The sequence below is a fragment of the Rhineura floridana genome, chromosome 11 (assembly GCF_030035675.1).
Source record: "Rhineura floridana isolate rRhiFlo1 chromosome 11, rRhiFlo1.hap2, whole genome shotgun sequence".
In the NCBI taxonomy this organism is placed as follows: Eukaryota; Metazoa; Chordata; class Lepidosauria; order Squamata; family Rhineuridae; genus Rhineura; species Rhineura floridana.
This window is the reverse complement of record NC_084490.1, coordinates 20,433,044-20,458,365: the sequence shown is the minus strand read 5'-3', so window position 1 is coordinate 20,458,365 and position 25,322 is coordinate 20,433,044. Positions and strand designations below refer to the sequence as shown.

The following is a 25,322-nucleotide window of genomic DNA, read 5'->3' as shown; positions in this document are numbered from 1 at the left end:
CACTGCAACCTCATTTGATGCCAGTGTTGACCTAACCTCCATCTTCAGACTTAAGTGTAATGACTCCCTTCTCAGAGCTTTAGAAAGCATCCTCAAAATATTTGGGCCTGCCTCCTGCCATGTTGACACTGTTCCTTCTTTCTGACTTTCCCCTTTTCACTGCAGGACCAACCCATTTGCTCACATCAAACTGAAGCGTACAGTGACGAACGACCGCTCAGCCCCTCTCATCCAGTGAGAGGTGCATCAGTTGGTGAAGCCAGGGCACCTACTTCTCCCTTTTGCCCCCACTGTGTGGCCATTCTACCTAACAAAGTGGTTCCGGCTTAGAGTTGGCACCTAGGCCAGGCGGGGCCTGCCTCCTCCACATCCCCACTAGTGGTCAATGAGAGTGTTGCAACTCCTGGGCATGGGCGGCTGTATGGTGTACATGGTTGGCAGCGATTCCTGCAGGGTACACAAGCCAATAGCAGAAGGAAAGAAAAAAGGAAGGAAGAAGGAGCTATGGATGCAAGAAATGGGGGCACAGGCGTGATAGTTGGATAAACAGAGGCGGAAGAAAGATTGAGGATGTAGGACTGGAGGTCAGATGGAAGCAGGAGAAAACTAGGGTGGATAGGAGGACTTAGAGTCACTTCTCACATTACAAATTTATCTATTTATCCACATCACTGGATCCCGGCATTTGGATGCAATCAGTGTTCATTGAAACTCCCATTGATTTAATTATATCTGAGTTGCACTCTCATGCTTTGAAGTAAGACCCCATCATCTCAGTGGTATGTACTCCTAAGTAAAGCATTTAAGACCAGGTTGAAAGCAAGGCATACTTAAACCTTATTGGATGCCATGGGGTTCAGGAGCTCCTTCAATGAGCCTTAAATTCACCTCACTTTCTCTGGAATTTGTACATGCAGAGTGGGTTCAGCTGCCCAGGTGATTCACTTGATGGCTACAGTTATGATAGCCTGGTCATTTGCAACCTTTAATCTCTTAAGGGCAATAAACGTGTTAAGGGAAATACACTTTGTGGGTAAAAAGTTTGCATATGATGAGATCATCATCCCACAAAGGAACTACTCAGACACCACCCAAATCTATCCCTACAGTGTAGAATTTAGAGATGTCAGAACTGAAGACAGAAGGGGAGAATAGTCTAGGAGGGAAGAAAAAGGTGATCAGTGCAAAAGGAATTTGAGATATCTAGAAAAGCTGAAATCAAGGCTGATTTACACATGCAATGTAAGCCACTTGATATTTCCTCACTCAGTTGCTCAAAATGCCAGTCTGATCCACACAGGCATAAACATCACTTGGCAACTGAATGAGTGAACTGACTCCACTGAGAAGCATTGCATTTGTAGTGATACAAATGTTATTTCTGCAGTGTTAGATCTGTGTTGGTCTATTAATACACTGAAGTCCCCACTTCATATTGCAGTTATCAAGTGATAAATTTACACATGTGAAGTAGCCCTTGGTTACTTGGGGCTGAATATTTCAACAGTCTCCACTGACCAGTGGATGATCACAGGCAATATGTTGGTATTTGCTCTGCAGTGGCTGTTTTAGGCATGCATGTCATCACTTGCCATTACTTTCAGAGTGATGGTATGCATGTGACAACTTGCCCTTAGTTATAATCTGTGACAGGGCAACATGGTGTGTTGAAGAGGAGCTGAGATTTATGATTGCTGGGTTTTCTGGAAGTACAGTGGTTCCTGAACTATTGTTCATGGACTGCTGGATAGTCCATGAACTTTGCCAACATAGTTCACACAGCTAGTGAGTGTTGCCTCCTCTTCATCCAGAACTGGAAATGTCACAGAAAAAAAACACTTGTCTCCCTAATATACATTTATGAATCATGGGCCACACATTTTCTTCATATGTTCACTTTGTAATTTATATTGAATTGTGTAGTGGATTTAACCATAGCTTTATTAGGATATATGATGGTTTGCGAGAATAGATTTTGTCCTGGTGCTAACATTTTTGGGAACCAGTAATGTAGTGAGATATAGACAGAAAAGCCAGGAGTCAGGACTCCTGAGTTTTTTGGGGGAGATAGCAGATTAGAGAAAGGCAGCTGAGAAATTTTCAAACAATTGGGGTTGTTTGTTAATTTCAGTTACTGGAATGAGTAACAAAGAAACAAAGCAAAAACACCACACAACAGTGTATGTGTTTTGGGAGGACCAAAATGCAGGCATTTTGGTCAAAGCCCAAACTGAATAATTCAGCTGCAAAAGTTTTGTCTGAAGAAAACTTTTAAGGAAAGGGCATGCTGTCCCATTGCCTGTGTGTTACCCCCACACCGCACCCTCCCCAGGACAAATGACCCACTAGTTTAATGGTTGAGATGCTGCCCCTTGCGGGCACAGATGTGCCATTACAGAATCTCTGGCCTGGCTGCACTGCCATAGTCCCTGAACTCTTGATTAATTTGCATGTTCAAGGGGTTGAATTGGTTGGTGGCAGTTTCTGGAAATCTCCATGGATCATGATTCACCCCTTTTTCATCCTAGGATAAGCAATTATAAAAGCAATACGCAGGGTTGTTACCTCTATTGATGTTCACAATTCTGTAGTGAAATGATGGCCACAGTGCTCAGGAAGGGGCATAGAGCTGAAACAACCAAGGACAGAGTTTGTCAATGCAGGATTATTAATCCCAACACGCCTGCTGTGTATATGGGTTCATTGTGAGGATCTCCCCTCAGCCCATTATCTCTCATCCCCTTGTTTTCTTTACTCTGCAGTATTGATCATACTCTCTTCCATACCAAATCTGATGTCCCTCTTTTTCCTATAGATTCAGGATGGGTGCAATTGACAGTATTAAAACTAACCCACTGTGGAAGTAATAAGTTAAAAGAGCAAGATCAGCAGAATGAGTTGAGCCTGGTACAAAGAAATGATTGTCCATCTGTTACGTTTTCAAAATTTAGCATTTAATATCAGGTTTGGAGAGGGATGGGGGAATGGCATGCATTTGATGAGGCAAGACTGTATACAGCAAGAGGTGGCTTCAGATGCTGTACAGAAGGATTGTAAGAAGGAAAGACTAATCATTTCCTCTGCAATGAGATGTGTGCAAGGATGTAGTCATCCAGGATCGGGGGGATTATAGACCCCTTTTTGGGAGAGCAAACTCCCAGCCAGGTCTCTAGGTATGAGCCAGTCATCATGAAAGGGGAGCTTGTTAGCCACTGAAAAGAGTCCTTGTCCTTTCACCCTGATTGGAGCCAATCAGAGTGAAAGGAGGTGAGTCAGCCACTGAGAAGACTCTTCTCAGCAGCCTCCCCTTTCATGCAGATTGGCTTCTAGGAATGTCTGTTGTAGTGGAGTGTGGACTCAGAGATGACACAGAAGTCACAAAAAGTGGAAAGGGGGCATGGTTGCATGGTGTGACTATCATGAAGGGATCCTGCACTTCTAAATTTGCCACTACACTACTGGATGCTCAGATGTAGGAGAAGCTTGTGCATATAAGGAGGAGGGGATGCCCCAGTTCCTCCTTGGGACTTGGCACCGAAAACATGAAAGGTGAATATACCTTCTCTCCATCCTCCATTTCCATGCAATGTCTGAAGCTGCTCTTGAGTCACAAAGACCCAGTGAGACAGCTGTCACCAGTATGCCAGGACAGTTTATTACTGTATTATGGACAAGCAGATAAGGAATATTTTATGGGCAGCGGGATCAAATGTGGGATTTCAGTGTGGAAATACGATTGCAAATGTCCTTTATGAAATAACCAGCGGCAGAATTTTCTGTAGCAGATTGTGTTTGCAGAATGTGATATATATCTTAAACCTATGAAGCTGAGAAGTGTGCCTTATTAATAGCAAACACCTAATTTTACCATACTTACAGCTCAATTCTATACACATCTACTCAGAAGTAAGCCTCATTGAGTTCATTGGGGATTATTTCCAGATGAGTGGTTATAAGATTGCAACCTTAGGGGCATACTAAAAGATACATATCTTTGCGTTTCCTGCCCTCTGCAAGAGAGAAATGACCCCAGTCACGATGTTTGTTTTATGTACATGTGTGTTTCTTGTTTTGCGTGTTTCTGTTGAATTGGTTCAGGAGGCATTTTACATTCTGCATATTTTTACTTGAAAATCCGAAGTTTGATTTCAAATGGCAGAATTTTATACCTAACATCAAAGTTTTCAAATTCTGGCGTTCAAATCTGAACACTAAAGTGATGAGAAAGTCTCAGCAAGTTTCTCATTGCTAAATGGTTTTGTTTTTCCTTAATTAGTCTATGTGTGTGCACGCATGCACTCAGGATCATGTGCACAATTGTGCATAGCTGGGTGCTTGGTGTGGCTGTGAATGATGTACAAAAATATGAGTTTCCATTTGGGGATATTGGACAGAGTGAGAGTGAGTGAATGAGTGAGTGAGAGAGAGTGAGTGAGTGAATGAGAGAGAGAGAGAGAGAAGCGTCATTGCATAGGGATACAAAAATGAGGTGTGCAGGTATCCATGGAGGTATGGGGAAGTCTCTCATTAGCTATGTATATATCTCTCTATTGATACTTCCTAATTCTAATATTAATAAAGTTTTAATATAAACCTACTCCTATCTGGGTTTTCTCATTCTCTAGAAACAAAATGATAGCAACTTGCTGTACCAAATTTCACAGTGTTCCAGCCCAGATATGCACAGGTAGGGACAGGATGGAATTTGTGAAAAACAGCACTTGTTAGTGGCAGTTTTAGGCTGTTTCACTTTTAAGCAGGCACGCACAAAATGTAATACTTAAGTGGATGAATTAAAATAATTTCCGCGTGTACTCACTTAGAAAATTCTTACAGCAGACCAGAATCTAGCCCAATATTGTCTTCCCTGACTGGCAACAGGGTCTCAAGCAGAGGAAGGTATTCCCCATACCTGGAGATGCCCAGGATTGAACCTGGTACTTTCTACAGGCAAAGCATAGACTGTGCCACCAAACTACCCCATGATGTACAAGGTGGATAATGCAATTAATCCACAGTGTGTATACCCCAGAAAAATGCAGCCAGTGAGAGAGCTGTGATTGGCCTCAGCTTCCTGCAGCTGGGCCTCATGCACAGTGAATTGCAGGGTTCATTGTGGGTACATGCTAAAACTTTAACATGTGCCTAGTACTGATGAAACTTTTGAAGAGGCCAGCTGACATGACCTTCCTTTGGCAAAGGTCAGAGAGAAGCTTCCATTCCTTCAGACAGTTTTCCTATCATGCCTATCTCGCCTCTCTATCTCTAGTTAGGTGCTGGCCCCTGAGACGATTGAGTTTTTCAGGTCCATTTAAGTGATTTGGCAAGACGAGGCAAGGCCTGACAGGCAAATTGACTTGTGTCTTGTTCTTCCAGGATCTTCTCACTCCGAATGGTTCTGAACCCTGCCTTTTGATTGGCTAGGATCTTTCTATGAAGCCTTCCAGGTGAGGTCAACCTAAGTGCTGGGCAGTGTTAGTAACCATCACCATTTTCCAACTGCAACGGTGGCACCCCTTTTTTATCTTCGCCATACTAATGAACTGAATGGATTTTGGCCACAGTTTCTACTTACCTGACCCAACCTTGGCCTAACCAGATTTAGGCCCTGTTGGTCCCATCCAGTTGCCAACCTCCAAACGTGCAGTGGTTCACCTCTGCACATCTAGAACATTTGTGGTTCTAGCCTGTTTCTTTTTTCACTGTGGTATAATTAATTCCTTTATCACCAGACACAGCCCTCCATCTCTTTTTTACACAGAACATTTTCCCCACCAGTCTCTATACACCAGTGGCTTTCCATTCCTCACCAAGTGAGTCTAGAAATCTGGAAGGAGGGAGAGAGGGAGTGACAAATGATGAAATTGAGCTTTCGTCCCAGCTGGTAGCTTTAAGAATGGTATTTGAGTTTGCTTGTTACCTTCTCCCTCCCCATTCTTTTTATCTTTTGTGCTGTGGCTTTTACACTGTAAGCCTAAGGGGCAGGGACTGTCTTGGTTTTTTTACTGCTGTAAGCTGCGATTGGAGCCTTTTTTGGCTGAAGAGCTGGTGAAAAGAATGCTTTTACTAATTTAACTACAGTTGTCTAAAATCACACCTTGGTGGCAAGTGCAGAATGTTTTAATTTCATTTAGAATGAATACATTTCTGATCCTTACTGATCAAAGTAGGAAAACTTTAGAAGTTGCTAGGCCACAGGGGGCTTGAATGAGAGGGGTAGGTAACCAGGAGTCAGTAAAGTGGATGTTACACTCTATATCCCTCCAGTATCTTTTTCCCTCTGCTTAGAGTTCACCCCCCCCCACTACTCCTGTCTCCCCTTTCAAATATCCATTTTTTCCCCTTCCAGGTATTAGTCCTCCTCTCTTCCACATTCATTTCCATCATCTAGAGAAACCCCAGGCTTTGCCGATGGCAAATTAGGCAAATTAATTCATTGTATGCAAATATGCACAATTTATTATCATTGCAGAGTTCTGGAGATTTTAAAGTTCTGATAGTTAAACGCTCTCCCCATCTTTACATACTTCTTCCCACAACCCTTCCATTGAAAGTGTCACCCCCTACAACCAGCCCTCAGTAACATCTCTGACCAGCCACTCCCCCAGGACACCTCCGTCCATCCTTCCCGTCCACATTCCTCGGATATTCACGTTCCCTATCCTTCCATCCATCTACCCACCCACTATTTGCTTACGTTCAATCCTTACCCCAAGAATCACTCATCCACACAGACAAAAAGTTGGGTGCAGTTGGGTTTTTTGTTTTTTTAAGATCCCCCCCCTCACTGCCTAATTTTTTGTTTTTCTTATTTTAGTGTTTTTACCTCTTTTTCATTTTGGCAGATCGGAAAATTGGCAAAGGTTATCCTCACTTTCTTTGCATTTATGTGGTAATCTAGTAGTTTTGTCGGGGGTTTTTTAATCTGGCACCTATGCTGACTTGCTTTCTTCGGAATATACAAAGAAGTGATTTGAAACAGATGCGGGAGCCCTTTACCATGAGTCAAAGCAGCCATTTTAGTCTCAGCAGGTGAGGAATCAAAGTCAAAATGCTCACAGCCGCAGGACAAAGATGGGTGACCAGCCTGACACAGTGCTGGATAGACACATTGTCCTGATCCAGGATGCCAGTGTCCATTCTTGATGTTTTCAAGATTCAGCTGCTTCCTCCTCTCTCTAGGAAAACTGAAAGCATTTGAAGGTTTATGAATATGATGCCATTAGTAAGGCCATTTTGGGGAAGGGAAATGCCTCAGCTAAGAGGCACCAACCCTTAAGTGATGTGCAGCCAACGTGGTGTCCTTCAGATGTTGTTGGACTGCCAGCTCCTGTTGTTCCTGATTGTTGGCCACACTGGTTAGGGCTGAGGGGAGTTGGAGCCCAACGGCATCTGGAGTGGGCGCCATGTTGGCTCTCCCACCTTAAACCAAGAGGTTCTCACAGTGGACGGCAGGTCTCCTGATGGAGGCACGGAGAATTGCCATATTGGGCGCAAGGAGGACTGGAAACAGGAGGCAGAGGGCCAACATTGCCCTGCCCATGACTTCAGGGCCCGAAGTGACAACACTTGCTACCTCTAGTGCTGCCAGTTTTGAAGGTCATTGGGACAACTTTTGGAGGTGGGTGGGAGGGGGAGTGTTGCAAGCGTTTGTGCTCCCAGGCAACTCCTTTTAGGTGGGCATGGGACTTCTTAACAGAATATATGATCAATGTCATTGGATGTCATGTAGTGGAATGCTGTTGGGGCAGCTCACCTTTAATGGCTTTGGGAAAGGATTCACAGGTGTAAGGCAACAGGAAACTTGAATCAGAGACTCTGGTGGCCAGACTGAAGGGCCTTATCCTCCTTGTCACACTACGGTAGCTTGCCAAAAGAAGCTAGTCTGCTCTTAGGTACACTTAAAGCACAAGTTTAGCCAAAGCTATGAGTCCTAAAGAATTCAGTGGGGCTTACTCTCCAGTGAGGTTAGGATTGCAGCTCAAGACACTAGAGGGCAGTGCTAATGCTACTAGTTCACCACTGCTCAGGAGACACTTCTGGCCTGGCTGGTCCTATAAAGCAACTTGCTTTTGAGATAAAGGCCAAAAGCCACTTGCTTTTCTACCTCTCAGCTCCCTTGCTCATAAGCACACCAGCTCACATGTAAATGTGCTAGCTCTCGTCTGTCAAGGGTGTATTTGTTTGCTTTGCTTCACCATCTCTCCAGACCATGAGGGCTGAGCATGTAGACGATGGGCCTACTCATGGCTACTGGCTCTGCAAACCAGCAGGAATAAACTGTAGTTTCAAAGATGATGCATCTTTGCCATAAACTAACAAGTGGATATTCCCATCATGTTTTCCTTTAGGACCTACCCGGGCTTGGTGATTTGTCTGACTTTCTGTGGGCTATTCTGATGTTTCAGCTTCCTTTTCCCCTTCAGTAGGTCTCTTTCCATCTCCCACACACAGATACCCCAAGCTCAGAATTAAATACCTCCCTTTGTTTTGGTCTTAGCTGGGCACGAATGTTATTTTTGTGGGATGGGGGAAGATAGGATGAGCACCCTAAATCAACCCTTGCCCTAGAAGGTAGAAATAGCTTATATTAAACCTCTTAATAACAATAAGCTGATGGCCTCTATTGTAAACCAGCAATACGTAGTCTGATGAATACTTGACTACAAAAATCAATGCTGGAAGGGCTCAGGGAGTCATCAGGTCTAATCCCACACCCCTCCAGCTAGAAGGCAGGTCCAGGCACATATTTGCTCCCCTCCACAAGATTAACTCGCACATTGCCTTAACACAAAAGATAGGGAACCTGTGTCCCTTTAGATGTTGGATTACAACTCCCATAATCTCTGACCATTGGCTATGCTGCTTGGGGCTGACAGGAACTGGAGTCCAACATCTGGAGGGCCACAGATTCCCCTGTCCTGCCCTACACTGATGCTCCTCTTATCCAAATCTTGCCACAGTATGCAACAAGCAGAGAGACAAGTAAACGGATCCATCATCTCAAGGTGCTCACAGAGAAGATAACTCCAAAGGATTTCCTACATCTCTGAACTCCCCATTCTTTTCCTAATACAATCCAAGTCTTCATGCAGTGCTTTTGGTGCAATTGAATAGTGTCTAGTCAAATCCCTGGAAATCCTAGCCATTTGAACTGTATCCCAGTAGGACCCAGTAGCCTTTATTAACCTCCCAGTATAAACCAGTGGAGGACTGGGAAGAACAGGACAGGCCCAACCCCAGAAGAGCCAACCATCTCAATCAATGCTAAGTATGAACTATGGATGATTTTCCAAGTATGAGACACCAACCAGCTAGGGACAATAGGAGAGTGTTCACGTTATTAACCAATGGCTGTCCATTATGTCGCCACTAAAACTTGGCAATGTGATCCAGCATTCTCCCATATTGCTTCATCCCAATGAATGCTGATCAACATGCATCTCTTTTTTTTAAAAAAAAAAAAGATAACATCTGGATCATCCCCTTGGAGTTAGATAAAAGGTTCCCCCACCTAGCCAAATCTCATCCACCCGCCTTGTGGAGTCCAATTGTCTGCTGGTAACTCCACGGTTGTGTTTGAGTTCTGTCCAAGGTTTGAATCAGTCGTCTTTATATATATACATATATATATATAATGCTGGTTAAAATGGGAGGGTCACCAGCCCCATTCTGTTCCATTTGGCACAAAAAGGGTTTTTTTAAATGTCAGCCATATTCCACATTCCAGGATGCAGCTGATGAGATTTGGGGAATTGCTCATGAACAGTCGGATGCAACTTCCGGGAGACTTCTTCCCCCCACTCTCAATTTGGCACAGAGGGTCCTCATAAGGGACATATCAGAGAGCTAAAGGGATGCCTAGAGGAAACAAGGGTTATACATTCAATAGCCAGTGCTGGGCAGGGGGCCCTAAAATTGAGGAGATGCCCTCCCTCATTATTCAATGGCACATGATTGTTCATACAAAAAGTTCAGCCCCTCCCCGGAAGTGGGGATGAGTTGTTGGGAAGAAGAGGGAGGGCAAAACAATCCTTATATGTCAGGCTCCAGTTAGCAACAACGGCCTCCATGCCATGCACGCAAACGCAAGTGCACACACAAACGCATCTGTCTGTCTGTCCATCCGCCATAGGAGCTGGTGTGTGGTAGCTTGGCATCATCGGTAAGTCGACTGGACGACTGGACATCGTCCTTGAATGGTGGGAGAAGAAGAGGCATGGTTGTCCCAATTTCTACTTTGTCTCAGTTCTCAATAGGGTCTGGAAGGAAGAAGAAAATTTTCTTTTATCTGAGTGGCTTGCTCCAGTTATGCCTTTATGATCTATAGCATATTCACTACTTTAAAGCACTTGTGAAGGCCATCTTTCACCCTCCACACAAATTCCAGCTTCAGAAGAGGGAGTTTTTTCCTCAGGACTGCAGCAAGGGAGGAAAAGGTTAAATTCTCCCTCTCAGCCTGCTTTGACTCTGATAATTATCAGACTTTCCCGTTGATGCTATTTGCTATTTTTAAAACACCTGCACATCAAATGCAAAGGCACATTGCTCTAAACCAAGAATGTTGCCTCAATAGAGATAAGATGAATCACTGATCAGCGTCAGATAGCATGCTAAAAGAAAAGAAAAACCTTGGTGCCTAATATACAGAAGACAGGCCACACTTTTGCCCTTATGAACAATTTTATCCATTTGTACAATCTAAAAACCCCCCAAAGATTTTACCTGGCATTATTTACAGATTTGGCAGCTGTCTGTTCTGCATAGTATCAATTATGGAAGGGCTCAGGGAGTCATAAAGTCTAATCCCACTCACCCCTCCAGCAGGATCCATAGTATGTTATGGGTCTTTTCCAGTCAATCTGAGCCATCTTGGGCCCAAAATGAACAAAAGGTGTGAAATATATAGCCCCAAACTAGATACTATATTTTGGGGCTATTTCTCTGACATAATTGTGCTTTTTGGAGGATAGCTGCTTGTTATTGGTGGCCAACATAGCTGAATTGTACTAGGGTCATAGGCTATTTTTTAAAAGTGTGCCTCATTTATTCACCCCAGATGGCAACAACCACACCATTTTAGACCCCTGGCAATGACAACAGAATGCTGCAATAGGTTGTGTTCTCAATGTGCACTCATGTGCCATTTCATCCTGCCTGAAGGGGTCCCTACAGTCATTTGCTGCTATGCAGACTGTGCACTTAATCACTGCATATAACAAAATACACAAAACTACTGGTTATTGGCATGTTCCATGTTCTCTCAGCCGTAACTCTATGGCAAAGCATACAAAAATAATGTCAACACAGAAATTCACTGTTGTACCTTTGACTGCTCTATGTTTAATTGTTCAGCTGTAGCTGAAGCACCTTCTTTTGAAGGTAGAACTCTTGATCAAGTGTGTATAGGTAGGGAGTGTTGTCTTCCATTTAAGGAGACACGGGCTTACACTCCATACATTTAAATCACATTGCTTCCAAAGAATCCCGGGAACTGCAGTTTACCCCTCACAGTGGTACAGTTCCCAGCACTCTTCACAAACTACAATTCCCATGATTCTTTGCAGGAAGCCACGTGCTTGTAATGTATGGTGAGTATGCAGCCATGGTTTTCAAGGGTTAAGGGTAGTTCCTCCTCTCCCTCCCCATGAAGTTGAACCAAACCCACAAACTGTTGTCCCAAAATTTCCCACCCCACACAAGATAAAGCTAGCCTAGTATCCCCACTCCCTGAATGCCCACTTACGAGCCGTGGGTCCCAGTTCGGTGTCACAGGATGAAGAAAGATGTGGCTCCAGAGCAGGAGAGACAGTGAAGCGAGAGAACCTCAGGGCATCCACAAGGCCAGACTCCACCCTCTTGGCTGCTGGCAACAAGGCAGGGGCCATGGGCACTGGTGAGGACATGGCCAGGTGGGGTTTGGCTGTGTTGTGGTCAGGCATCAGGGAGACATAGGATGGGTTCTGAGCCATTAGGGGGAAATCATCATCCCACTCAAAACTGCCACCTGAGTGGAGGAAGAAGAATAAGATGGGCAGGAAGGAGGGCTAGACTGAGCCAGCGAGATAAAGTGGTGGGAACAGCCTCTCTCAACCTGGTGCCTTCCAAATGTTTTGGACTACAGTGCACATCAGCCTCAAACCATATGGCCAATGCTCGGAGATGATGGGAGTTGTCACCTAAAACATCTGAAGTGCACCAGGTTGGGGAAGGCTGTGTTAGAGTATCGGTCTAGGAACAGGGAGGTCCGAGTTCCAAACCCCATTTAGCCATTACATGAACGTCACTGGGTGTTCCTGGGCCAATCACTGTTTCTCACCCTACATTACAGAGTTGTCATGAGAATAAAAGGGGGGCAATGGGGACTAAACCATCTATGCTGTCTCAAGTTTCCTGATGAAAGAGCAGGATAACTATATCATAAATTTGGCCTTTAGGCTATACTCAAGCCTAAGGGCCCTTCCCATGCGGCAGTTTATTGTGGACTCAGTGCTGCTCGTGCATGCAAGCTTTTCAGAGCATCCACAATGTCCTCCTCAAATTCCTTTCCCATATTCTGTCCCCAAACACAAACACATTTAATCCAGACTTATCATTTGTACATTTTTTAAAAATATATTGGATTTTCCACAGAAAGAGTAGATCCAAAACAAATAGGAGGGGGAAAATATGGGCCAGCAGTTTGATGGGAATGATGTCATGTGGACATGGTGAAAAACTTGCATGAATGAACAACCTGAATCCACAGTAAATTGCCACATGGAAGCTCCCCTTCGTTCAAGCCATTGATACAAGAGGGAAGAGACAAGAACGTGACAATAGAAATGGGAGAGAGCATCAAGAGCCTTTAAATAAAACCTCATCAATAAAACCTCTCAATAAAACCCTCTGCAAAATGAATCGGAGCCAGTTTTGAATAGGGGTGATCCCATTTCTTCCATTCAGTTGCTTTATTATCCATCTGGTTTGCTCTGCCATGCAACCCACTCCTCCTCAGATCCAATATAACTAGGAGAATTTCTAAAATTAATTCTGCTTTTGGAGCGTCATCAGTTTGCCACAGTTCCCTCAATTCAATTTGCAATTCCAATTGCAATTCCAATAGAGATGCAGACTGGGAAAGGTCTCTCCTTAAAAGGCTTGTTGGATGAAACACTGCAAAAAGGCAATCTTTATGTGACTGTTCAAATAGGGGCCACCCTTTTTTTGCTCTGGACAGCCCCTGGAAACTATGGTATGTGATCATACAGCACCATTTCTAAGGATACTCCTGGGCCATTTTGAAAGTGTGCAGCAGGAGCTGCCCTTCCTAGCCTCGTGGAGAGGCTTTTACCTTTAATTAAGCTGAAGAAAGCAAAGGAAGGGCTTAAAGCCCTTTGACCATCTTGTTTTACTTTTGCTGGGGGTGCTTCCAGACTGCTGCTATTTCCAGATGGGATTCAATCACATACAGTTTGGGTGATTACAGTTCATTGGGAGACCTTGCACAACAAATCTGCTTCCCCAAAAGATCAGACTTTTTGCAATAAGGAAAGTGAACGGGAAAGTATACTGAGAAGTGTGGGAGAACGCTTGCTTTGACACAACATCATCAAACCTCCCCTCAGCCTGTTCCACGGTCGTGCCACGTGATAATACCTGCTTTCAAAACTCTTGGCTGAATCCACACTAACCCATTAGTTGAACTTGCTGGAAGTGGGGCAAGAGCAACTCCTGTTTTGTTCTTTATGTTCCAGAAGGGAGATAGAGTTAGGGTCCTCCAGATGGCTAGGCTTGACTACCTTTATTGGCCTATGGCCCGGCAAATAAACTTTGATGATGATGACTACCTTTACCTGTGATGCTCTGACTGACTGCCTTCCATCCTTAGACTGATATACTTAGGGAAGCTTATCTGCCCCTCCTCCTTCCGCCCTTTCCTTTCTTCTCTTCTTCGACTGTCCGAGAGAGAGGAGACACCTTTGTCTCTGCTCTCTCTCTCCTGTGCCATGAGGGCAACTCCTACGTCTGGGCGTTGCACCTCCAACTTAGTTAGTTAGAACTAGGTATGCCTTTCTATCTACTATGTATTTCTATAAATAAAGTAGTTTTTCTTATTTTACTAAGTCTTCTCAGTGATCTCAATGCAGGGTAAAATCCTGCTTTCTTCGGTAAACGCACACACTGGCACACATGCATCTCAGACCGTTGACGTTCTCTGCTAATATCTATACAAATTTACACAACAGAACTTGGGTCCCAAGGAAATGACTGGGAGATGTTAGCCATGACTTAAGTCCCACTGACGTCAATGGGAAACAAGTGCAACTAGCAGGCAGAGCAATCCTAAAATAATATAGGAAGCCAGCATAAGTTACCCCAATTCCAAACTCTGTCCAGGAGCAGGGCTACTGCCAGTTAAGCCAGCCCAAGCCTAATAGACGGAAAGCAAACCGTGAAAATAGAGCTTGACTTACACCACCCTTTTCGCTGGTGTAAATTCTGCTGGGTTGCCAGGTCACTTAACTGAGCTAACAGAGGACTGGAACAGGTGTAAGTCTCTCCTTGCTCCATCCTGCCACACCCCAAGAACAATCCTTCCGAGGTAAGTCCTGCCAACTGAGCCAGCACAGCCGCAGCTCAGCCAGGCTGAGGGAATTACACTGAGTGTAGACTCAGCCAAGACAGTCCAAGGCCCACCTGTTCCAAACGTGCTCATCCCAGCGGATCTTGGGTTTGGATTGCGCTGTTAGTCCAGATCCAACCCTCGTAAGTTTTTGTTGTGATTAACAACCCTCATTCCTTTTGATACATACATCAGGGATGTGGGACCCATGGCCTCCTAGATGTTCTCTGGCGCTAACTCCCATCACCCCCAGTCAGCAATGACAGGAATGGTAGTCCAGCCACATCTGGAGGGCCACAGGCTCCACAACTCTGTAGTGCACAAATGAAATAACAAAACGATCCTAGCCTGCCTTCTGCCAATTTACCTCTGAGATACCTCTTTGTCCTTGGCCTGACAGGGGCAGACTAGTATGCCCCACAGCACAGTTTGGCAACCACCGTGGTGCCAACTCCAGATGTTGCTGCGCTACAGCTCCCATCATCTCTGACCATTAGGCACGCTGGCTGGTGCTGATGGGAAGTGGGAGTGCAACAGCATCTGGAAATTGGCACCACATTGGCTACCCCTGCTCCGGTCCTTCTGATCTCCATTAGCATCCCCTTGAACTACTCAGCCTCCTGCCTGCTGGCTCACCTGCCTCTGGCCCTCAAGTCCTTTAGAATTTGACCTTGCCTCTTTTGGACTATGCCCTTGTCTCCACCCACCTGACAGCCAGCTCCCCTTGGATCCTGGAACTGGGCACTTTCACACCAGATGCTGACTGCAGTGGCCAGGCTGCCCCTTCTTTGGCTGTACTGCTACACTGGCGCATCCTGCATTTGGCATTCTTCCAGGAAACATTCCTCACTTAAGGCCCTCCTCCTTGCCCCAATACTCACTGAAGCCATCAGCTGGCGGGAAGGCACTGAGTCCCGGTTCTGCTGCTAGACCAGGAGAGGGGGAATCACCATCTGGGGCTCCCTGGGAACTCAGCTCATTGGTTGGTGTCTCCTACATACAGAAAGAGACAAAGACAATTGTAGAACTTCCGGCTCCTCTCACTTTCGATCTGACTCCGACTATCTTCCCTGGCTATGTATCCAAGATACTGGCTGCTGCCTGCTAACTGTGTGTGGGATCCTTTAGCTATTTTTTTCAGGTAACTCAGAGAGTTAGTAAATATTTGTTGATATCGAGCAACACCTAAAAAATAGCTAAAAGATAATGTTTTAACCATTCAGGGGGAGGGGGAAGAACAGTTACCTACAGAATGTTGGCAAGCAGCTTATGTGAGGGAAAGTGAAAAGTCAGTATGGCTGGGATTAAACCAGGTCCAAGAGGAAGTGTGTTCTGTGTGGGCCGACAAGGAAACTTAAGTGTGGAATGCTGAGTGGGAAAGGCAGCCCAAAAGATAGAAGAGGTAAGAGAAAGCGGGAACAGAGCCAGGATGGCGGAGAGGAGGAGGACAGAGTAGACAGCTGGCTTGCAACCAGGGACCTGAAAGAAGCCCCTCACCCCACTGTGCCCTAACTTACATACCCTCAACCTTGGTCTTCCTCACAGCTCACCTGATCGAAGAGGTAGACGGTGACATCATCAAAGAAGGAGACCATCTTCCGCTTACGGTCGAGCTCAGCAGCTGCCTCCTCAGCAGAGCGTGGCGACTTGAGGAGGCCACGCAAGTTGCGGGCGTCATCACTTTCACTCACCACAATGGGGACGCCCCGCCCTCCGCCTCCAGCCAAGCCCCCTTCCTCTTCCTCTTCAACATCATCTTCCTCCTCATCCTCTGCCGCTATGGCAGCCTCTCTCCCTCCCAGCACTGGACCCTCCCCCAAAGCTGCACCTTCCCAAAATGGCCCTTTCCTTCCCCCGCCAGGTGGGGGGAACGTCTGCAAGGCCAGAGGGGGAAGCGACAGAGACAAACGGGACAGCTTGGCTGGAGGCAAGAGCCAGAAGTCAAAGGGGAAGGAAGGCCAGGTGCCAGGAGGAGTGATTGGGTTGAAGAGCCAAGGTTCAGAGGGCAAGAAGAGCAAATGGTGTGGAAGAGAGGCAAGGAATGAAGGGTTGGGATGAGAGAGACAGAGAGAGAGAGTTATTTCATTATGAACATGTCCCTATGATTCCTGCCCAAACATATATCTCTGTCAGCATTCCTCAACCTGAAGTATGCCAAATGTTTTGGACTAGGTCACATCCACACCATACGTTTCAAGCACATGGCTTTCCCCAAAGAACCTGGGAACTATAGCTGGGAATTGCAGCTCCCTGAGGGGTAAACTACAGGTCCCAGGATTCCTTGGGGGAAACCATCTGCTTTAAATGTGCTTTACGTGAATGGTGTGGATGTGACCCTTCCCATCACTCCTGTTCACTGGTCATGCTGACTGGGGTTGATGGGCAGTTGTAGTCCAAGAACATTTGGTGGGCACCAGCTTAGGGAAGGCTGATCTATGTCTTTCCTCTAACATATCAGCACAAAGTCTAGGTTGATTACAACAGAGGTGGCTAACCTATGACCCTCCAGATTTTGCTGGACTCCAACGCCCATCAGCCCCAAGCAGCATGACCAATGGTGAGGGATAAGGGGAGTTGTAGCTCATCAACATCTGGAGGGCCACAGGTTAGCTACTCCTGGTTTACAGTGTTGACCTTGAGCAGGGATGGGGAACCTGTCACCCTCGAGCTCCCATCATCCTCAGCCTGCATAGCCAATGGACAGACATGATGCCAGTTGCAACCCAACAATATCTGTAGGGCACCATGTTGGCCACTCTTGCTTTAGAGCATTAGAAAAAAGGCCTTTTGGAACAGCTCACCTAGTCCAGTATCCAGTTTCCTACACCGTCCCCAAGAAGCCCATAAGCCGAGCATGAAGGCAAAAGCTTTCTACCCAACAGCAGGTATTCAGTGGTATGCTGCCTCTGAACATGGATGTTCTGTTAGCGGTCATGGCTGGTAGTTGTAGAGCTATCCTCCATTAGCATGTTTAGTTCCTTTTCAAAGTCATCAAAGCCAATGACCCTCAGCACATTCTAGTGGCAGCAAATTCCATAGTTTAACTATGTGAAGTTCTTTCTTTTCTTTCTCCTGAATCTATCTGCCTATGCACTTTATTGTGAGACATTCTACTCTCCAAGTGCTACTTATTATAACAGAGAGAGCGAAAAAAATGGTTTCCGTTCAATTTCTCTGCACCGTGCATAATTTTATAAACCTCACCAAGATCCTCCCTTACTTTTTTTTTTGCATGTGTGTGGTTAAACTAAAAAGCCCCAACTGTTTTAGCTGAGAGCTAGAAACCCTCTGACCAGTGAGGCACTTTTGCAAACTCTGCCCACTTGCCCGCACCTGATGTCATATGTGATGTCAAGTGTGGGACAAGACACAGCTCCAAATCAGGAGCTTAAACTGCAGTCCAGATTATTCCCTTGCAAGCGGGGCTTGGTGATAGTACCAATCAGTTTATTGGTGCTGACAGCAAGCCCCTCCAGGAACAGGGAGTTCCCCACTGGGGAACAGCTTGCCGATCTGTAGAGGAAAACTGTCTTTGAATCTAAACCATACCTGCAACTGGACAAAGCAGGAGTGGTCTTAACACCAATCAACTTATTGGTGCTGAAAGTGCAACTTTCAGCAAGACCCTTTGAACTTCTCACCTGATGGCATAATGATAGGTGATTGAAAGGTGGGCGGCCCTGCCCACCTGTCAAAGTGGGCTGAGGAAGGGTAAGGAAGGTTTGCATCCAGCCCGCAGGCTAGAAAAGGTTCCACATCCTTGCTTTGGCCTTCCCTCATAAGGAAGATTGTGTACATTTTGTTGCCCTTTTGTGCACTTGTTCCAGCTCTGCAATATACATGTGGACACTAGGCAACCAAAACTGCACACAGCAAGCCAAATGCAGCCATACTACAAATTTATATAAATGCATTATGATATTAGCTATTTTTGCACATTAAAGTATTCTGGACATCCAAAATGGTGCATGCATGCACGCACGCACACACACAAACACTGGAATGGAGCTCTTTTTACTCAATGACACACAAAGATGGAGACTGGAGGCCGGAAAGCAGCACCCACACTACTGCATATTTCTCTCATTCCTTCATTTATCCTCCTCTCCCAGGTTGCATTGCTGATGCTTTAAGGCAGTGGTGGGGAACCTCTGGCCTGTGGAGAGCCTCCCGGTGGGCCTCTCCATTTGCCCAACAAGGCTGTTTTTGCTAAGCCACACCCACCTTCCCTACACCTAACATTATATGTGATGTGTACAATGTCATATATGATGTCGATGTGGGGCGGGTAAAGACGCGATAAAGCAGGGTTTGCCGGCACCACCGATCAGCCCTATGCCTTTGCAAGGGCCGCCGATCAATTGATCCTCAGTGCTTACAAAGGCACAACAGGGCTTTGCAAGGGTGGACAGTCAGCTGATAGCCAGCACTTGCAGAGCCCTTGCCTGAGAGTGCACCTTCAAAGGTGCTCGCTGTAACCACCAATCAGCTCTTAGACTGTGGGTTAAGCAACAGTCTCCCAGCTGGCTCCTCTTCCCCTGTTTCTTCGATGGACATCCTTCACCCACACACACACACTTCCCGCTTACTTCCACCCAAACCAAAGATGGGAGCCTTACCTTTGATATCTTCACTGGCTTGGTTCACAGGGGCACCAGGTTCCTGATCCTTTTTGGGCTGTTCGGCTGCTACATATCCATCTCCCTGGGAGGCATCCTGCGTTTCTACCACAACGGGCACTGCTACACTTTGGCTCGCCATCTGGCTGGGCTTCTCCCCTTTTTTCCTTTTTTCTTCCTCCTGCTCTGAACACATTTGTTCAGATTCCCCTCCTCTCTCTTCTTGCTGCTTCTCCTCCTCTTCCTTCTCTTTATCTTCTGCACTTTCTGGCCACTGGCAGTCCGTTGTATCCCCATTGTAGCTTTTCTTGGTCTCCTCCTCTTCCTCCTCCTCAATCTCTTGCCTCTCATCTGGCTCCAGGGTCCACAACTTGAGAACAGCCTGTTCCTTCAATGGGGCAATAGGAGAAAGCCTCATGGTCGGCATCCTCTGACTACACAGCAGGTTGCGCGTGACGTTCTCTTGAAGCGTGACCAACAGCTGCTCCTTGCACACTTGAACCACAAAGCCTCCGTCCACAGTCACCTTCTCTGCGGCCTTCCCTCCCTCGTTTCCACCGGCAGCAGGCACCTCAGTGGGTTCTGCCTCCCCGTCAGAGAAGTAGGCAGAGTCACGGTGAGGTGTTGCTGGCCCCAGGCTCCTCCCTAATTCTTCCTCTAGCTCCGCCCCTTCTTCACTCACTGACAAGGTAAGATCACTAGTGGACTGAGAGATGGGTGTTACTGGGAGTTTGCTGGAATCTTCTTCTGGCTCTTCTTCTTCTCCTCTGGAAGGTGGCAGTGGTGGTTCCTCTTTGAAGATGAACTCAGGTGAGAAAGTGCTCTCTGTTTCATAGCCACTGTCACCAAATTTTTGCCCCGGAGAGGAGTAGTGGGATGCCGGGCTGCAGACATCCGAGGAACTGGTGTTGGAAGGAATGTCCAAGGAATCCACTGAGTCTAGGGTTCCCCTTTGCCGATCAGGTGCTGCGGGGGAGAGGCTTAAGGTTGCTGGGCCAGTGGAGTATCCATCAATGGCTTCAGGGATGATGGCAATTGTCTCCTCATCATTGCTTTCAGCCAGGGTGGACAATGGCGGTATCTCCACAGGAACAATTACATTGCAGCAGCCAGACGACATAGCTGGGAAGGGAGATCCAGGTGGGCGGGTGTTTCCCCCACCTCTCTGCTTCGGGTAGTCTTGAAGTTCATAGGTCTTCACAGCTGTGCCCATGAGTGGGTCATAGAATTCTCTGCGCTCCCTGCCATCCCCATCACAGTCCCTAGGGGGCAGTATAGGACAGTCAGAGAGGGAGCCCCGCTCCACTTTTAGTGAGGAGTCATCCTCAGTGCCATAGCTGTCATGATGAGGACGCCGCAGGGATGGGCCGTGGTTGCTCCAACCACTCACCACATCCCCACGATGAATGGCGCATGTGCACCGCACCCGAGTGCACAGTGGGCATGGCAGGAGGTTGCGCCGCCCGCCCCCAATGCTGCTCCCACAGTCGTCAGTGCTGCTGCCAGAGCTCTGGTCCTCCATTAGCGAAGGCTCCTGTTCCCACGAGGGCGATCCCTGGAACTCCGAGGGGTCCCCAGCCAGTGTCTCCCCCGCCCCTCTCTCTTCCATCATCTCAGCATCCCAGCTGTGCTGCTGGTCCTCCAGCTCACGATACACAGTGAGCAGGGACTCAGCTAGGAACGCTTCACCTCCCGTCGTAGGTGTCTCTGTCAGAGATGTCTCTTGGATCTCACCGTCCACACGGAAGGGGTTGCTATCGCCGCTGCCACCGGCCAAGAAAGGGTTGGTGTTGGGCTGCTCCTGCGGCCGATAGGGAGCGCTGTGGCAGTCCCAGTCTGAGGGAAAGAGAGGCTGGGGTGGTGAGCCAGGGCTGGGGGCACAGACAGGCTGCTCGCCGTTGCCATGGTCCTCCAGGCGAATGTAATACTCGCTGCTGACTGACGGGCTGCGGGCACTGATTACAGGCACAACACTGGGTGTCTCCAGGCTGTGCCCACGCTGGGCTGCCTGTTCATAGAACGGATTGCTGCCTGGCACAGCTAGCCCGCCGTTGCTGGAGGGGTATTCAGGCGGTGCCGAAGCAGGGCCCTTCCATCGACCCAGACGAGCCTTCTCCCACATGTATTCAAAGTTCAGCCCCCCACTGCTCTCTGTCACTGTCAGAATGTCGTCCATGTCGCCCCCATGGAACCCGTCCAGTAACGGGTAGGCCGAGATCTCTTCCGACGGGCGGCGGTGGCGTACCGAGGAAGACAAGGAGGCCAGCGGTGGCGAAGAGGAGCGCTTGGGTTTCAGGGCACTCCAGCGCCACTCAAAGCTCTCCTCCGCCTGAGCGTTGGAGCGTTCGTTCAACAGGTAGCTCACCTGCAAATGCAGCTCTTCCATGGTTGGGCGATGGGAAGGTGGGAGCCAGCAGGATTGCATCACCTCGTACCTGCAATGGGGCAGGGATGGAGGAAGGATAGAGGAACAGTCGGAAAAATAGGCAGAAATAGGAAGGGGAGAGAAACAGTTGTGGGGGAAATAGCCTGAAAGAACAGTTAGGGGTGAGGATAGGGAATGGGAACAATAAAATAACAATAATAATAATAATAGAAAAGAGTTGCAAAAAGAAGAACAGTCACAAACACTGCTGATCATCAAAAGGAACAGGTGGAGATAGAAAAACTGATGCAAACAAAAGGGAGCCTAAGCACGAAAACAAACAGAAACAAATGGAAGAGCCGTCAGGAGGAGGGAGGTCAGGAGAACAGTCAGAAAGCCAGTTGGGAGCCTTGACAGATATTCAGAAGAACAAGCATACACAGAAAAGTAACAGTCGGAATAAAAGGAAGAATGGTTGGAATATCAGAAGAGCAAACCAGGTAGAGGGGGGCAGGGGGAAAGATGTTAAAACAGCCCAAAGAGCAAATTATTTAGAAGGGTAAGGGAACTGTTGTAGTGTAGCGGTATAGGAAGCTGCCTTATACTGAGTCAAACCATTGATTCCTCTAGCTCAGTATGACTGTCACTGATTGGCCACAGCTCTCCAGCGTTTCGTACAGTGATCTTTTCCAGTCCCACTTGGAAATGTGAGGGATGGAATGTGAGGGAGTGTGCACAGGCATAAAAACAAAATTTTGAAGCAAGGATGGGGAACCTTTGCCCCCTCCCAATGTTGTTGAACAAGTCCCATCATCCCTGCCTATTGGCTATGCTTGCTGGGGCTGATGGGAGTTGTAGTTCAGCAACATCTGGAGGGCCAAAGGTTCCCCACACCCATTTAAAGAAAAGGGAATCTCCTGCATTGGAAGAGTCCTTGTTGTGGAGAGCAACAATCGTGTTGCTGTTGATTGCTGCATTTTAAAAAATTTGTTTCAAAGACTAGAAGAGCTCCCGTACTTGAGTGGTACAACAGAGACCACTTGGCTTCAAAGGAATTTTTTTTAAGTAGTACAACAACCACAAAGAAATAATTTTAAAAAAAACTTTAAAATGATGCACAACATGGCCTGGACAAAACAAGAAGTGTTGGTCTGGTTCATATTAATCCATAGCTTACCGCTTGTGGTTTGTTTGGAGGAACCAAAGCACAATCCCAGGTTCAGATGCCACAACAAGCCAGACCTCTGGCTTGTTTAGTCCACAGTGCAGCAGTAAAAGGAGAAAGGGAGAAGTACCACGGGAGGTTTTGAGCAGCATGCACGAGCACACTGCTTGTATACGTTGAATCACAGTTTGTTGTAAACTAGGGTTTAATGTGGCATGTGAACTGGGCCATTATGCTTCTTATCACTAGTAATATCACTGGCAGTACATCAAAGGCATCAGAAGAAAAGAGGAACCAACAAAAATAAAAGGCCCAGAGATACAAATAAATTATATAAAAGAAGAACTGGGAACGAATACTTAACTGTTAAGTGCTTACTGTTTTTATGCTTAAATTGAGCGTTTATGATAACTGAATGGTATCGTTGCTCCTGTTTCTATTTTATATTTTGAGGTCCATTTTTGTTTTTTTAAGAAAGGCAGGCTACAGATTTTGTAAATAATGATAATAATTGAAAATAGTCAGCAAGACAAATTTATGCGCGTAGATTTTTTTCTCTGTTTCTGATTATTTGGGCATAAGAAGTAGAGGAGTATTCTCATAAGTATTCTCATAAACCATAGTCCATAAAACAAACTATCATTAGCAGAGCAATACTATCTCCAACAGCTGTCAGGCATTTGAAAAGGGCAGAAATCTGTTTTCACCGACAGGATGAATGCATCTACCTCGGAGGCCTCAGGTATGCCTGTGGAGAGCTCCATCCTTTTTACAACCACCCACCCACCCAAAATAGGATTGGATTGTAAAAATGAAGTTTTGAGGAGGCATTAACAGCCTACCTACATTTCAAGTTTTTATGTGCTCTGCACTAGTTTAATTATACTGACTTCCTCCAAAGAATCCTACTTTGGAGCATTCTTGCAGAACTATCGTTTCAGAGGTTCCCGGAGTAGGGAAATGAATAGTAAACAAACTAAACTTTGTGCTGTAGATAAGAGAACAGGAAGTTCTCAGACATCTGGTCTTGTTTGCAGAAAGCGGTGTTGAGCATCGCGACTGAATTTCATCCCCTCAAGAGTTCTGTCAAATTTGAGGTTTAGTGCAATAAACCCCCTCCTCCCCAATTAAAACAAACCCTTTCCTCCTTTTCCTGTCCTCTTTTTCTTCCCACCCTTTTGTTATGTATATCTACGCCAGGTTATGTATCACGTACATGTCACTACAGATGGATGGTGGTCCTGAGCTGGGGTTGGAGAATATGGCAACATCAGTTTCTCTCCGTTTCTCACCATTCCAATCTTAAGGTCAGTTCTCCTCATTTCTGCATCAGTTTGAAATTTAAAAAAAGGTCCTTGTGAAAAATTCATCAGCATTTTAGTGAAAATTTCTCCTAATATGCAATTTTGCCTTATGTACACATTTTTTCAAAGCAATTCCCCCTAGTATAATGCATTTTCGTTTGTTATTTTCACTAATATGTGCATTTTACTGTACCTTTTACCCTCGTGTATGCATTTTTGTACACATTACTTGGCTGGAGAACTGCCCTGAAACATTTGGAGAAGTGCAAATTTCAAAAGATGGCTGTGTCTTGGTTTCAGTAGTGTTTCGGAAAGTGCGAATTAGCTAGGTTCGCCTTTAAAAGCAAACTGACTTAAATTCCTCTCCCACCTCTACTTGTGAGTAGGGATCGTGGATGCAATGGTGTGACTCTCTTTGTTACGGGAAAACGTTTAGTACTGAATCTAAGTTATAAATAAATAAATAAAGCAAGCAAGCCTATGACGGAGATGCATCTTTACGAGAATATTAACAGCATGCAAAAGGAAATCAACAGTCCAGAAAAGCAACAGCTACCGGAAGGCTGGTCTGAAAATACAAAGCTCAAGGGAGTGAGGATTTAATTTACAGACCATCGATGTAGCCAAAAGGATCTAGAAAGAACAGGCAAGGAAAAGAGACGTCACAATCAGAGGAAGACCTGGCAGAATGAGAGCGCAGGGAGAGAAATTGGCAGGCAGGCAGAGGAACAGTTGGAGGATCACAGAGAGGGAAGAATGGAAGAACATTAGGAGGACCAAGAACAATCTTAATGAACAGGGCAGCATTCCTAAATCACAGGGTGGTGCCCAGGAGGCAATAACAGATGTCAAGGATGGAAGAGATCCAGGGAGGAAGATATCCCAACCAGTGGGTCTCACTCTGTTTGGATGAGGTCCTGGATGCCAAACACTTTTGGGGTGGGGGCGCACAGAAGAATCAACTTACCAATAGTCAGAGTAAGGAAGCTTAAGGCGTGGCTTGGCTAGTTTCATCTGCTGCTCCTTGATGACAAAAGCCAACACTTCCTCATCAGAGAGGTGTTGGTAAGGCTGGGAGCCAAATTCAAAAAGCTCCCAGATGGTCACCCCCACTGACCTGGCAATAAAGCAACAAAGGAGATCAAGACAGAGAAAAGCAAGCCCAGATCTATGGGCCCTAGAGGAGGATTTATGCAGGTCCTGTAGGTTGGGTCTTGTAGCCCCCACCCATTTTTACCCTTTCTCATTTAGTCCCATAAAAACT

The 25,322-nt window shown here is 46.3% G+C and overlaps 2 protein-coding genes across 4 annotated transcripts in view; one reads left to right on the top strand and one right to left on the bottom strand.

The window, feature by feature from the left end:
* LOC133366051 (brain-specific angiogenesis inhibitor 1-associated protein 2-like) overlaps positions 1 to 16,205 on the top strand; it is a 38,320-nt gene extending 22,115 nt beyond the window's left edge. Inside the window, exons 13-14 of one of the 3 annotated variants that reach the window (XM_061588703.1) lie at positions 5,377 to 5,447; positions 16,151 to 16,205. In XM_061588703.1, the coding sequence (XP_061444687.1) occupies positions 5,377 to 5,424 (48 nt within the window). In that variant the 3' untranslated portion in view covers positions 5,425 to 5,447; positions 16,151 to 16,205. Of the gene's footprint in view, positions 1 to 165; positions 4,598 to 5,376; positions 5,801 to 16,150 lie in introns of those variants that run through there. The other 2 variants (XM_061588702.1, XM_061588701.1) reach the window with 2 other exon arrangements.
* The window catches only part of LMTK3 (lemur tyrosine kinase 3), a 37,064-nt gene continuing 21,030 nt past the window's right edge, over positions 9,289 to 25,322 (bottom strand). The window contains exons 10-15 of the mRNA XM_061588700.1: positions 25,026 to 25,175; positions 19,225 to 21,659; positions 16,156 to 16,526; positions 15,487 to 15,598; positions 11,747 to 12,007; positions 9,289 to 10,262 (exon numbers count right to left, since the gene is read on the bottom strand). Of these exons, the coding sequence (XP_061444684.1) occupies positions 10,246 to 10,262; positions 11,747 to 12,007; positions 15,487 to 15,598; positions 16,156 to 16,526; positions 19,225 to 21,659; positions 25,026 to 25,175 (3,346 nt within the window). The 3' untranslated portion in view covers positions 9,289 to 10,245. The remainder of the gene's footprint in view (positions 10,263 to 11,746; positions 12,008 to 15,486; positions 15,599 to 16,155; positions 16,527 to 19,224; positions 21,660 to 25,025; positions 25,176 to 25,322) is intronic.